Source organism: Typha latifolia, chromosome 5 (assembly GCF_019914945.1).
Source record: "Typha latifolia isolate L0001 chromosome 5, TyphaL0001v2, whole genome shotgun sequence".
NCBI classification, from domain to species: domain Eukaryota; kingdom Viridiplantae; phylum Streptophyta; class Magnoliopsida; order Poales; family Typhaceae; genus Typha; species Typha latifolia.
In genome coordinates this window covers 13,626,119-13,639,116 of record NC_133090.1, presented here as the reverse complement: position 1 = coordinate 13,639,116, position 12,998 = coordinate 13,626,119, and the positions used below count along the sequence as shown (strand labels likewise).

Here is a 12,998-nt window from a genome sequence, read left to right as displayed (position 1 = left end):
TTGGTTATGTTCCAAAAAGTTTCATATTCTATATGACAACTAGATGTAGTTTCACAAATATATCTTACCGATAGGATATTCGATATCATGGTGTTGTTGCTTGATACTAAACTATGGTAAAAAAAATCAATTTGATGTGCTTCAGACCGCTGACCACCAATTGATTGAATAAAGCATTGTGGTAGCTTGTAAAATAAATCACCGCAGTCTATAATCTATATAAAATATTGTCTCATCGTATCTAACTAAATTGAACTTCTGTGGAAACATCAAAAGGTTCCATCTCCTCTTAACGTTAAAATTATTCTTGTATCCAACTCATGATAAAATTTAGGAGCTAAACTTGGTTCCTTTCTGGTATCTGACAGGTTAAACTCCTGTTTGTCAAAACAGCGAAGGCTGAAATGAAGATAAAAATGCATATCAACTATTGGATTACATGTATACGATCATATCTTCCCAGGTTAGCAGCATTGCTGAGTTGGGTAAAAAAGAGGTGAACGAAGTCAATATTTACAATCACAACAAAGCTGTCAATATTTAAGTCTAGTTGCCGATGCTCTTTCTGATAAAGATAATCTTGGATTTATTTACATGGCCTTTTGACTTTTTTCCCTCTACGGGATATGGAAACCATCTTCTTCATTGCTGTCCTCTTGTGATAGTACTTCCTCCTCATTATCGTCACAAGAACTATTTCTCTCTGCAAGTGAATCTTGAGAAGGTAAGCTCTGGGGAACAGATTCGTTGCTTCCCACTAATGGATTGTAATTAGAAACAGAGAGATATTCGAGAGCTGTTACGACGTCACTAATCAACGGGCGGGTGCTGGCTTCCTCTTGAAGGCACATTGCTGCAACTGCAAGAGCTTGGTATAGACCTTTTAAGGGGTATTTGCCTTCAAGTAGGGGATCAGCCATTTCGATAAACCTCTTCTTGTCTTTAAAGCGTGGCTCTGCCTGCATAATATGATTAATGAGTGATATAAACTAACTTTACTGAAGAATTATACAAAAGAATTCATAATATTGCAATAACTAATTAGTAGATGAAGGAGCAATAAATAAATGAGTGTTCATATCAAGGAAATTCCTTCTGAAAGTTTCTTGCTTATCTACTGTGGAGATAGTAATTTTTGTTTTCACAATGACTTAATGTTTGGTAACTAGACATACCCAATGAACAAGGTGTTGCTCACTTGATGGCTTTGAACTATCAATAGCTCTTCTTCCAGTAATGATCTCCAAAAATACGACTCCAAAACTATACACATCCGACATCGTTGTTAGTTGACCTGTGAGTGCATACTCTGGTGCACAGTAACCATAAGTACCCATTACCCTCGTAGACACATGGCTCTTGTCTCCAACTGGACCGACCTTAGCTAGGCCGAAATCAGATAACTTTGGATTATACTCGTCGTCAAGAAGTATATTAGACGCCTTGAAATCTCTATATATCACTGGGGGATTTGCTGTGTCGTGTAAATACTCGAGGCCTTTGGCTGCACCTGCTGCTATTTTCATTCTTGTGTTCCAGTCTAGTGGTTTCTTATTTGGTGATAAATCTGTAAGAGATAGCAAGCTAGTAATTGATGAGAAATCTTGCACAAAAAAAAAGAGGACAGAAAACCAATCTCAAAGTTCTATAGTATTACCAAGAAGATGATCTTCTAATGAACCCAATGGCATGTACTCGTAGACTAAAATTCTTTGATCACTGTCTGTGCAGTAACCAATCAAATTAACGAGATTTTGGTGGTGAAGGAGACTAAGCATCAGCACTTCAACGAGAAATTCTCTGTTTCCCTGTAAGCCGTTCTTGTCAAGTTGCTTGACTGCAATGACCTGAGAAATGAATGCTAAATACTTCAACCTCAATCCAAACTGAAATACTTAGTTCAAAAACAACAGAAATACGGTATTTATACTCACTTGATTTATATCCTCAAGGTGTCCTTTATAGACTCTGCCAAATCCACCTTCACCGAGAAGAGATTCGGCTTTGAAGTTCATTGTTGCTGCTGAAAGTTCAGCAAATGTGAAAACTCGAGCAGAACTATTCCCATTGCCGATTCGCAAAATATCTTCGGTTACAGCCCTGTGCTTACGGCTATCTGCACATTACATACGAGCAGATCATTTTTTTGACTTTGGAAACAAACATTATAAGGAATTAATGAAGTTGTAATATTTGAAGTAACAAATTGGTGAAAAAGAGATTCACTTTATTCCTTGTCTTTATTTATTTATTTAGAGTCAATAGCAAATAATGAAGTTAAAAAAGAATGATAGCACAAATATGTTTCCACCAATTGAATGTTCTGACTGTGAAGTGGAAGTAAAATGGATATGGTGCATTTGGAGCTCATCTCTAATACCAAACTCCAAAGTTTGTTTCTGAGCCTTTGCATTTGGAAATTTCAAAAAGCTTTTGCTGAACTTTTTGTTAATAATGATACCTATATGGAAGTTTGATAAATTTGCTGCACTTTCGTTTCAGACTGTCATTGGTCAATCATGAAGCAGGTAACCATGACGAAATACATCTGAAAGGAGAAAACCAGAAGTACCTGACTCAACTCTGATATTATTGACGAGGGACGCAAGATTGTTCCTTCCAATTCCGACGTCTGCATTCTTAGGGGACTCCACCTTCGATGATTTAAAGCAACAAAATCCCATCTTTCGTTTCTTTTCACCCCTCTATTCAATTCTAACACTCAATTCTTCAAACACCACCAAAGCAAGAAAACCAAAACAAACTTCAACAAATCTATTTGGAAAGCTGAAAATTCTAGTTCTACCTTCACACAATGAAATCTGCAGAAAACCCGGGGCAAAAATAATTTAACAGATAACGGGAACTACCACAATAATTCACAAATAAAATGATGGTGGTAGGAGATCCTAAATCTTGGAAGAAACTTTTTTTGTTTTGTTTAATTTGTTGGGTTTATTATTATTATTTTTTTCTTGCTATGCCACCGGTGGATAGAAACAATTGACACGGTTTCTTTGGTTTCTGCCATTCCATCCGGAGGATAAATCTAATTTTAGGCTCTCATTGCCGTTCCTTTTCTTCTCTTTTCCAGCATTTTGATTGAGCTGGCCGGACAATTCGGTTGCAAGACAAGTGGAAATGGTACCGTTATTTCAGTTAATTAACGATCATTTAGTTGTCAATTATCATGCGAGCGTTATATATATCCTTTTGCATTAACGTATTATGCATAACGGTTTCGGTGATCCGACCCGACAAAACTAACTCGATCCGACCCGACCCGACCCGACCCGCATTTCTAATAATCGAGCTTAGCCCTACCGATCTCCTCCTCCTCTCGTCTCCTCTTCTCGATTCCGACCGGTAGCAGTGGCATTTCTCGAATCTTCGTGATACTCGCGAGGCGAGTAATAATTTCCCCTTGTTTTTGTTCGAAATTGCAATATTTAGTTTTATTAGATCTTTTACCTTACGATTTAGTTGCTTTGAGTTTGGGGAGAAATGATAGGGTTTTGTCTTTCGGTAGTTGATGTTCGATTGCTTTGATGGGGATATAGTTTTCGGATAGAGTTCGAAGTAAGTCGATGTTTGGCATTGGGAGAACAGAAGCATCTCCTTGTCTGGTTGTTGCGATGTGCGAGTGGTAGTCTTAATCTCTCTCTCTCTCTCTCTCTCTCTCTCTTTTCCTTTTTCTTTCTATTGCGTCTTTTTTGCGCCTCGTTAGTTAAGCCAGGTTACATCTATGAAAGCAGATAGACATTTTGATGTTGGTATCTGTCAAGATATGTGGACATTTGCTTCTCTAAATTTTGCTATCTTGGTTGCAGAAAATGGCTCATAGATCAGTGTCATTGGCATGCTATTGGGGTGGTAGAGTTGTGAGGAAGGCAGATGGGGTTAACTATGATGGTGGGATGAGGAAGCTTGTTAAGGTTAATAGGAGTTCCACCTATGAGCATCTCTTGGAGAAGCTTTATAACATTACCAAGTTAGATAGGCAGCAGTGGGATTTGAAATTGTTATTTAGGCTACCTACGTATCGAGGAGGTAGGTTTGAAAGTATGCCGATAGATGATGATGAGGCAGTAGACGCAATGCTTGATTTGCCTCAACAGTTAGGTATATTGGTGGAACTCTACATAGAGGTAAGACAATGCAATCTAGGCATCAGCTGCTCAGGTTTGAAATGCTCTCAATTAAACGATGGTAGATCTTCTCAAATGCTTACCCAGTCTGGTGAAGCACCACTATTGCATGCTAGTTCTGATGAAGCACAAAATGTAATGGATGGTCCACAGCATGAAATCACTCCATCCAAACATATGCAGCTAGATCAGTATGCTGTAGGCTCGAGTCAGCCAACAGTGAATGATACGACATTGGACGGATGCTCAGGGCATGATGCTAATGAGCCTAAAAGAAATGTTGTCGATCGATGTGGGGAAGCTGAGGGAAATGCCTTAGTTGATGATGCCAGTAAGAAGAATGTTGGTGGGAATATGGAGGCTGACCCAGTTGAGGATGACGATGTTCATGAGTTTCAGCCCCCACCAGAGTGGTCTGATATAGATTGGGCATCTCGCGCAGCCAATAGTACCTTAGAACCAGGGATGCCAAATCCTGTGCATTTAAGTGATGATGAATTGCGTCAGGGATTACAATTTAGAAGTAAGGAGGAATTACAAACTTATTTAAAGGCACATGCAATTTCATCCAATCATCCATTCAAAGTCAAGGACTCAAATTCTAATGTGCTTTATATTAAGTGTCAGCAAGAGAAAATATGTCCGTGGAAGTTGCGAGCACGGGTGCGCATGAGTCATGGGTTGTGGGAAATTACAAAATACAGTGGGCCCCATACTTGCCGCAATCCTTCACTTGCTAAGGACCACCATCAGTTAGACTCAAAGTTTATTGCCCGGGAGATCAAGCCCTTAGTCAAAATGATGAACTCAATTCCAGTGGCTGCCTTGCAGGCACACATCGCTCAAAAGTTCCACTACGAAATATCTTACGTGAAGGCTTGGAAGGCAAAGCAGATGGCAATTGCACAGCTATTTGCTGATCAAGCAGATTCTCATGAGCAAGAGGGTACATCTTCTTGCTCTCCCTCCACGCCATCTCAGAGCACTTTGGGTGTGTTGACGCAGGAGCATGTAGCATCATTAATAAGTAACAGCAGTAGAGGGAGAGGTCGGCCCAAAGGGAGAGGTAGCGCTAGAGGCAAAGGGCGGGGGAAGTGCAATGCAGAAATGAGTTTGGAACCATCCTTCCCTATAGGAGAAGTCCCATCTGGAGAAATAATGCATGACAAGACCACATAGTTGATGCTGCAGTGGTTGGAAATGTTTCTAGTCCTAGCCAGCAGCTAGTTCCTCTAAGGAGAGGAAGCCAACACATCCTTTTCTTTTTATAATGTACTAAGTGGTAGTTTAGGTTACTAATGGTAGCGGGGTTGTTGCAACTTAAAGATGTGGGTAGTGGATCTTTCTCTGTAGCATCTTACAATATATTTTAGATTATTAATAATTTTGTAAAGTCATGTTATTCTGATACCTATACAATTTGTTGTGGTTGGTGGATTATTTCCTCTGTTCTGTGTACAAGTTGCTTCTAATTCAGCTTTTGAAGTTTCAGGCAAATACTCATGCCAGTGGCACAGAACATGCTCTTGGCATGGACCATGACGGTGGCAATCAATAATTAGCCATTGCCACATATTTTTCCAATACTTAATACTGCCACGCATCTGTGCATGGCACATCTGACATGCCCTTTCACCGTCATTATAAACAAGTTATACTGCAGCAACAGTCTGTTTCAGTTGCTGCAGCACAATGGAGCTGCAGTAGCAGTATTCAGCAGTAACAACTACATGAAAGAACCGATACTTTCAGGGTTATACAATAAATGCAAATTTTCAACATTATATATCAAATATAACATGATGAAAGTTAAAAAAGTCATAATCTTTTCTGTCTGGACCAACTGTCAGATGGCTCCTATATTCTTTTCTTGATCTTGATTTTTAATAATTAGTTTGTGTCCATGTGAAAGCTTGTAGTCATAGAGCAGGCCAGTCAATTCCGTCTACTAGTTTGCTGGACTTGTTTATGTATAAACCTACTATTATTCTTTGACATTATGCCTTTCATTTTTACTTTTGATGTCAAATGTGGATATCCTGACCATAGCGTATGTAGTAGAAGCTGTTATATTTGCATTCTTAAACACTTGTTTGCCCTTTTCTGATGATCAATCTATTTAATTCATTCTTTATTTTTATTTCAGGGATTTGTAGTTGTCAATAATGGATATAATCTCTCAGCTGCAAGAACAAGTTAATACCATTGCTCTTCTTGCATTAAATACCTTTGGAACACTTCAAAGAGATGCTCCACCAGTGCGCCTTTCATTTGATTATCCTGAACCAGCCACCAATCCATCTGAGGAAACGATCAACATATCTGAGCATCCCAAGACAATGGGTGCAGCTCTTGTTCAAGCCGGGAAGAAGGTAGATGCAAATTTGCTCAATTTTCTTAACTTACCATAATCCAGTCCTAGAAAAGTGTCTTGCAGTTGTGTTTAACTTACCATAATAACTAGTCTATCTTATATCAATTTTATAAAACTTACTCTTTTGGTGGTTGGGAAGGGGCGGGGGTTCACGACTGTTATATTATTTTTGATCTTTGGACTCAATTGCAAATCACGGTTGAGTGCTTTTCTGTGTATCTTGCTTACGTGAGAAGAGCCTCTGTTCTTTTGCAGTTTGATGCCCTTGTTGCTGCGTTGCCGTTGTCAGGAGAAGAAGCTCAGTTGAAAAGAATTGCGGAGCTCCAAGTAGGCATTATTTCGCTCATTACCTCGTTATCTGAATTGGATAACCAGTTAGTAAAAAAAATTTAGAAGCAAGACACACAATAAAAATAGCAGAATGTATGCTTCTAATCTAGATAGATAATGAAGCTAACATTGGTAATGAAATTAACTGCACAAAGTAACTTTTGCATGTCAACGAAAATGTCCAGGCAGAGAATGAAGCTGTAGGGCTCGAGCTTCAAAAACAATTAGAGGCTGCAGGTAAATTTTATTGCTATTACTCAGATGTTCAGTTGACTGATAATGTTTCACATTTCCTATGGGCTTACTTTTCTTTTTAATTAGGTTCACCTATTCACATTACATTTTCAGTTGGTTGGTTTAGGAGCCTTTTATTGTAACCAGATACTTTCAGGAAGTTTATCTTTCATCATCATTACATATCACATCGTAGATTCAGATTACTTAGAAATACAGTTTTATAGCATTATAACAACATTCGGATCAATGAGGTAAGGTCACTTTAAACAGAGCTCAGGTGTACTTTTATGAAGTTCATGTTTGTAGCAGTATATAAGTGGCCCATATATGGCCAATCACTGATAATGTTAGTTGCAGGTATGGCATGCTATTGATTAGCAACCTTAGCATCTGAACACAAATCTATGTCATACTTTTCTTTTTCTTCTCAATATTGTTATTTGTTATATTCTTGAATATTTGACATGAATAATCTTGATGTATACTTGTGGACTTTGCATGCACTTGCATGTGCACCCACCTCCTGCATGTCCATCAAGCGATCCCTTATCTGCCCGTATTGCAACCACTTTCTGGAAGCTTGGTAACATGAACAGTTTAACTATGATTCAATATGTAGGCTGTGGTGGCCTATTCACAAAGGGAAGATTGCTCCTTGTTCTGGAACCCGTTTAGGCTTTCTGTTTTACCTTGCATCAACTAGAAATATCAAAATATATTTTCTAAAGACGAAACAGACCCTTTTCTCGATATAGTACAAATATAGGGAAACTATTGTTTTGAAGGTAAGTGAAGTCCTCAATGAGTCCTGCTACTCAGCAATTCTGCAGCTTAAAGATAAATAATTTGGTAAAAATGCTAAACAAGAGTAAAGCAAAAAAAAAAAAAAAAGGTGCTTGCTGAAAAGCATTTCTTGCAACTGAGTTTTAGATCACATATCGAGGAAATACTAAGATTGCCTCCTCATGCATATACATTATGTTTTGCTGTTACAGAATTGGAATTGAAGCAGGTCCAGGTGTTGTTTAATCAAGCGGCAGACAATTGCCTAAACTTGAAGAAACCAGATTGATGATTGATCATTCTCAATGTAAGTGCAGATTACTCTGCTCTAAAGTAAGACTCTGTAAGATGACATGCAATGTTTCTTTTCTTTCTTCCTTCTGGACAAATAAAACTAAACAGTATTGGCAAAGCTTGAGAAAAAAACTGCTTGAAGTTCAATGGAATAGTTTCTGGGTCCTTGTTGGCAGGTTTTTTTTTCCAGAGATCTATCTAATATTATTTGTTGATGAATTTTTTGCAGCATCAGCATCCAAAATGTACTAACGGAGTTGTGTTGGAGAAGTCTTTCTGGATTAGAAGTCTAAACTAGGTGCATACTTTCTTCAAAATACACGATAGCATGTGATGTATGCCACTAAATGCTGAACATGAGGGAAGCTCTCTTTAATGGTATACTTGTCAGTAGGTTTTACTTGCAACCTGTACTTTAATCCGCTTTAAGTTCTTAGAATTGTTGATCCAGCTGAGATAATGATCAGTGACTTTTGCTTATCTCTCACTCTGCGTCTTCAGTTGCAAAATCAATTGCTCTAACCTCTACAGGGAGCTTTTGTGTTCAATTTTTTTTTAATTAAATTTTTTTAGATGCCGTTTTATTTGTTTCATGATGTAGCTTCGGTGGCATTAAATGAGAAACCAATGTAAAATCAAGTCTTATTATCTTCTCTCTCTCTCTCTCTTCTATCAATAAAGGTTTAACTGAAATAGATGTCAAGAGGCTGCATATAAGCTCACTTTAACTGTTGAGAAACATATTTTATAGAATTTATAAATTAAAATTTTGTTTTTATATTACATTTTATGGTAATTACAATTTTTGTCTTCCGGTAATTTTTGTATAGCAAACCTCAGTATGATTCTAATGTAAACCGATGTGATTCTTGGTTATCCCCCACTCATATTAGAAAGAAATAGGCTCCGCAGAATCACAATTCTCCAAATAAGACTTGCCGCCATATCCCTTCGGTTTCATTCAGTAACAATTCGAGTACAACTTGCTCTGATAAACCGCCAAGTAATTGAAATTGCATCTTATGCAGGGACTTAAAGTTAATAATCGATGAAAAGAATTGCATGGTAAAACTGAACGGAAGCCAAGAAAAAAACCAATATTTTTCATCCTCGTGCACCATTCAACACTCAAAAGAGTTTTTGGAGCCGATCAGGGCTGGACTTCTCGAGTTCCTTGCGCGCCACCAGGAACACCGGCATCCCTCGTCGTCCACGGCCTCCGTTCTTCCCACAGTGCGGCAGTGGCGGCTACGTAGTAAGAGACACTAAGCAGGCCATGGATGAAGCATAAGATCCCCCCGATGGACAAGAAATGGCGGTGCCCGAACCCGCAGGAAGCTCGCGACTTTGAATTGCTCATCGCCCCTACCAGCAGCATTGCGAACCCGACCACAACGACGATCCTTTTCAAGACAAGACAACAAAATTGTTTTTTTTAGTCATCCATACGCGGCACGGTCTATAAGATGAGCGATCACTTGAATTAGTTATGATTACCATGAGAGTATGAGGGTAGTTGCTGCAAGTTGCCTATTTGTGGAGGATCGAGTGAATTCCTCTCGTGAGCGGATGCACACGCATCCACCGAGCAGATTAGCTAATGCGTGCGCTAATGCTAATAAAACAGCCGCAGCAAGCCCAAGCTTATAGGCTTGGTGGACTGGCTCTTTGCATTCGAAGATGAACACCCTCAAGTGCTTACCCTGTTATATAATTAACTCGCAGATATATATATATATATCCAAAGCAACGTTAGATGGATACTTGAGTGAAGGCCTTGTTGACAAGTGGAATCATCATCTTAATTAGTACGCACCTTGTTTTGAGCTATCTCTGCTTGGATTCCTAGTATGCCAGCAACTATGTCTATGATCACTATCAGCAAACAGATGAAGACTCCTCCCACTTTTGCCATATTTGTGAGTGTTGGAAGAGGAGAAGCAAGGAGTGTTTGTTTTGTATTGTGACGAGGCAATGGAGGCCTTCCTTTCGTTAATATAAAGGAAGGAAAAGAAGGAAGACTAGAGTAGATGTTAGCTGTCTAAAGATGCTCAAATGTTATACTTTTCTTTCTAGCTACTTTCATCTTTTGAGCATGATCCTTTCTCATAGTTCACAAGGAAAGTTTCGTATCGACGATTTTAGCTAAATCTAGGCCAGATCAAAAGCTAACATCAACTACAACCAAGTTTGATAAGTACAAGAATTTCGCTAGGCTGGTAAAGTAAGCTTTTGTCAAGCTCAAGTTGCTGGAATTCTTACAACCATCTTAACATAGCCAATGTGAAGCAGCTAATTACTTTATACTGCAGGAATCTTCTGCAAGTGTGGCTTAGAGGATCGACTGTACGTCAGGAAAAAAAAAAGGATAATTTCTTTAGTACTTTAGGAATATATGCTAGCATTTTGAGGTTTTCTGGCATATCAGATAAGTAACAATGGAGGAATTGGTTAAGAAATAAGACATTTAGCAACGGAGACTCCGAAAGAAATAAAAAGGTGAGGTCTTAAAGCAGTTACTCTTAATTGGCTGCTAGGGCTGAAGAAAATTCTCGCTCTAGTTCAGCTAACAAAAGTCTTAAAAGATCAGTAATTCAACACCAAACGGGACTTTGATCTCTCTCAAGGTAGTCGGCAATACTCTTACGATTATAATCATTCGTTTGAAGTTCCACTGGGTCAGTGTATATGTCCTCAAATTCTATTACTTTTGGATTTATTGTCATAACCTCAAGTGCACAGTAGCGTTTTCAAGAGTATGTATTTCAAAATCTTGCAAGCAGTGATTTCTTCAAATCAACGAGCTGATGACATCTCTTAACTTTCAACCACTCGAGGAGAAAACAATTCGAGTGATTGAGCGTCGTGAGGTTACCGAAGTCACCAAAACCTCGGCGAAGATGCTCTCTAAAGGATCCTCTTTTATGATTTAAAAGACTACAAGGAAAGCTGTAAAGGTTCTTTTGTGCTCCATATATTCGTGGCATTAAGTGAAGAACGAGATCTTTAGCTTTTTGATCCAAGCGCAGAATCAGTCCATCTGTCGACATAATCCGTGCTCTTCTGATGAAGGGAAGAACTCAACCTTCATGCGTGATATAACACTAGTCCAGACGGCATCTTTTAATGTCAGCAGTGATATAATTAAGCAAAGAACATCCTACATTACGCGTGGAGAAAAATTTAACTACTAAAACTGATTATGTTCTCATGCAAATCATATCTTACAATGAACAACCTCCTAATGTTTATGCTGAGTTCTGAAATGAAGTATATCAAGATTGTATTTCTACTTAATTGTTCTCAGTCCTACCTATTAGTGCCTAACCTTACTATGAATTTCTCTTTTAGTTCAGCATACCTCAGGAAGATCGTTAAGTTGAAGGTTTGATCTCTTTCTTTTCGCATCTCATCTGTCACGTTTGCTGCCCGATCTCGTTGTTTGGGTCATTGGATTACAGTCTCAATCTAAGAACTCATAAAAGGGAGCAACATTTGACAAGGAAAGACAAAATTTTCAAAGTTTAAAAGAACAAAAGCCTCCAAATATATCAAGATATAGGACTACCTCAATATAATTAATATAATTGAGGCATAAATGAGGATATATCAGATTGACACCCCTTAGTGTAATAAATTAGCATATAATATTACAAACTCAATTATGAGCCGTTAAAATCTTGGATGGCTCAAAGGATTCAAACAGGGATCAGTTACGATGCCTCTCTAATTGAACCAATTTTAAACAGTCATTTCCAGTCAAAAATAAATAAATAAATCAAGCCTTCAAAGTCTCTCTAATAACTTAAGATTAATCACTACCAGACTCCCAAGCCCTTTCTTATGAATAAGTAATTAGCCATATACTTAGTTGGGGCTCTATAGTAATTGGGATAGCTTATCTTCTTTAAGTTGCACTTACATGCAACATCAATCAATCAAAGTTCAATTAGGATTAGATTGGGTTGAGGAGGCGAGGAGCTAGCAGTAACGAGAGATCCTTTGTACGTATATAATATATTATTTGTGGGCTGAAGTCATTCTCAGGAGATAATATAGAAAATATAAGTTGGAAGCCTTCAGACTGAAATACTCTACTAAGTTGTCTCCATTATGGAGAAAGGAGTACTGAAGACACTGCCCCCGTTTGATGATATTCAGTGTGATCTTTGTATAATTTTTTAAATAACGGTGGGCATCGTCTTCGTATTTTGCCCGGTATTCGAAAGTTTGTACATTTTCACTTAGTAATTGGTGAGTTAACATGGTATTAAAATCAGAGATTATAAGTCAAAAAAATAAAAGAGAACACTAAAATATAGAATATGAAATTATTGTGTTTTAATAGCTTAAAATTTTATAATAGTTAGGTGAGTTAATTTAGTATCAAAGGTCATGAGTTTATTAAGACCTTGTACACTTGTAAATTAAGGCCAATTTTAGATGAAATATTTTAATTTTAATATTAAAAGAAGAGAGTTAATACGCATATAAGATATGATATTATTTAGTTGTGTTTATAAAGTAATTATAGAACAACATGTGACTTTCAAAATGACTATCTGTGGTGCGTCATGTATAATGTAATTAGATATATAACTTAATTGTGTTTATAGAGTGTTATAGTGACTATAACAATTCAGACCCTGTAATTTATGTCTCGTCTCTCTACTTTTGTAATGGAACAACGTGGAAGCACGGCGTTTATGGTCTCAACTCTCGAGCCATAGGTAAATATTCTCCTCTTAATAAAAAAACGAAAATATTCTTCTCTAAAATTAACTTTATATATTTAAGATTTGCACTAGGACGAGGTGTAAGAATATAAGAAG

At 37.8% G+C, this 12,998-nt stretch overlaps 4 protein-coding genes across 4 annotated transcripts; 2 read left to right on the top strand and 2 right to left on the bottom strand.

Moving 5' to 3' along the window:
- Positions 1 to 534: 534 nt before the first annotated feature.
- On the bottom strand, positions 535 to 2,684 carry LOC140789170 (probable serine/threonine-protein kinase PBL23). Its single transcript, XM_073138777.1, has 5 exons — positions 2,573 to 2,684; positions 1,935 to 2,116; positions 1,658 to 1,847; positions 1,176 to 1,567; positions 535 to 959 (listed from the first exon to the last, which is right to left on the bottom strand). The coding sequence occupies exons 1-5, from the start codon at positions 2,682 to 2,684 to the stop codon at positions 618 to 620; spliced, it is 1,218 nt and encodes a 405-aa protein (XP_072994878.1). The 3' UTR covers positions 535 to 617.
- Positions 2,685 to 3,302: 618 nt separating this feature from the next.
- Positions 3,303 to 8,646, top strand: LOC140789446 (mediator of RNA polymerase II transcription subunit 21). The gene is made up of 6 exons (XM_073139151.1): positions 3,303 to 3,406; positions 6,295 to 6,520; positions 6,778 to 6,849; positions 7,038 to 7,089; positions 8,085 to 8,179; positions 8,396 to 8,646. Exons 2-5 carry the CDS (start codon positions 6,314 to 6,316, stop codon positions 8,159 to 8,161), a joined length of 408 nt encoding a protein of 135 aa, XP_072995252.1. The 5' UTR covers positions 3,303 to 3,406; positions 6,295 to 6,313; the 3' UTR covers positions 8,162 to 8,179; positions 8,396 to 8,646.
- On the top strand, positions 3,421 to 5,588 carry LOC140789445 (uncharacterized). Its single transcript, XM_073139150.1, has 2 exons — positions 3,421 to 3,646; positions 3,831 to 5,588. Exon 2 carries the CDS (start codon positions 3,834 to 3,836, stop codon positions 5,325 to 5,327), a length of 1,494 nt encoding a protein of 497 aa, XP_072995251.1. The 5' UTR covers positions 3,421 to 3,646; positions 3,831 to 3,833; the 3' UTR covers positions 5,328 to 5,588.
- A 440-nt stretch (positions 8,647 to 9,086) lies between the features above and the next one.
- LOC140789444 (protein VASCULATURE COMPLEXITY AND CONNECTIVITY-like) lies at positions 9,087 to 10,151 on the bottom strand. Its single transcript, XM_073139149.1, has 3 exons — positions 9,983 to 10,151; positions 9,664 to 9,869; positions 9,087 to 9,569 (listed from the first exon to the last, which is right to left on the bottom strand). Exons 1-3 carry the CDS (start codon positions 10,079 to 10,081, stop codon positions 9,317 to 9,319), a joined length of 558 nt encoding a protein of 185 aa, XP_072995250.1. The 5' UTR covers positions 10,082 to 10,151; the 3' UTR covers positions 9,087 to 9,316.
- Between the last annotated feature and the right edge of the window lie 2,847 nt (positions 10,152 to 12,998).

What these genes read in the sequence shown, in the direction of transcription:
- LOC140789170 (XM_073138777.1), bottom strand. Translation starts at nt 2,684, where the DNA reads ATGGGATTTTGTTGCTTTAAATCATCGAAGGTGGAGTCCCCTAAGAAT. An exon ending in TAATATCAGAGTTGAGTCAG is followed by an intron (nt 2,117 to 2,572) that starts GTACTTCTGGTT and finishes TGTAATGTGCAG; the next exon opens with ATAGCCGTAAGCACAGGGCT. An exon ending in ACCTTGAGGATATAAATCAA is followed by an intron (nt 1,848 to 1,934) that starts GTGAGTATAAAT and finishes TTCATTTCTCAG; the next exon opens with GTCATTGCAGTCAAGCAACT.
- LOC140789445 (XM_073139150.1), top strand. Translation starts at nt 3,834, where the DNA reads ATGGCTCATAGATCAGTGTCATTGGCATGCTATTGGGGTGGTAGAGTT.
- LOC140789446 (XM_073139151.1), top strand. Translation starts at nt 6,314, where the DNA reads ATGGATATAATCTCTCAGCTGCAAGAACAAGTTAATACCATTGCTCTT. An exon ending in TTGTTCAAGCCGGGAAGAAG is followed by an intron (nt 6,521 to 6,777) that starts GTAGATGCAAAT and finishes GTTCTTTTGCAG; the next exon opens with TTTGATGCCCTTGTTGCTGC. An exon ending in AAAACAATTAGAGGCTGCAG is followed by an intron (nt 7,090 to 8,084) that starts GTAAATTTTATT and finishes TTGCTGTTACAG; the next exon opens with AATTGGAATTGAAGCAGGTC.
- LOC140789444 (XM_073139149.1), bottom strand. Translation starts at nt 10,081, where the DNA reads ATGGCAAAAGTGGGAGGAGTCTTCATCTGTTTGCTGATAGTGATCATA. An exon ending in CAGAGATAGCTCAAAACAAG is followed by an intron (nt 9,870 to 9,982) that starts GTGCGTACTAAT and finishes ATTATATAACAG; the next exon opens with GGTAAGCACTTGAGGGTGTT. An exon ending in ACTACCCTCATACTCTCATG is followed by an intron (nt 9,570 to 9,663) that starts GTAATCATAACT and finishes TGTCTTGAAAAG; the next exon opens with GATCGTCGTTGTGGTCGGGT.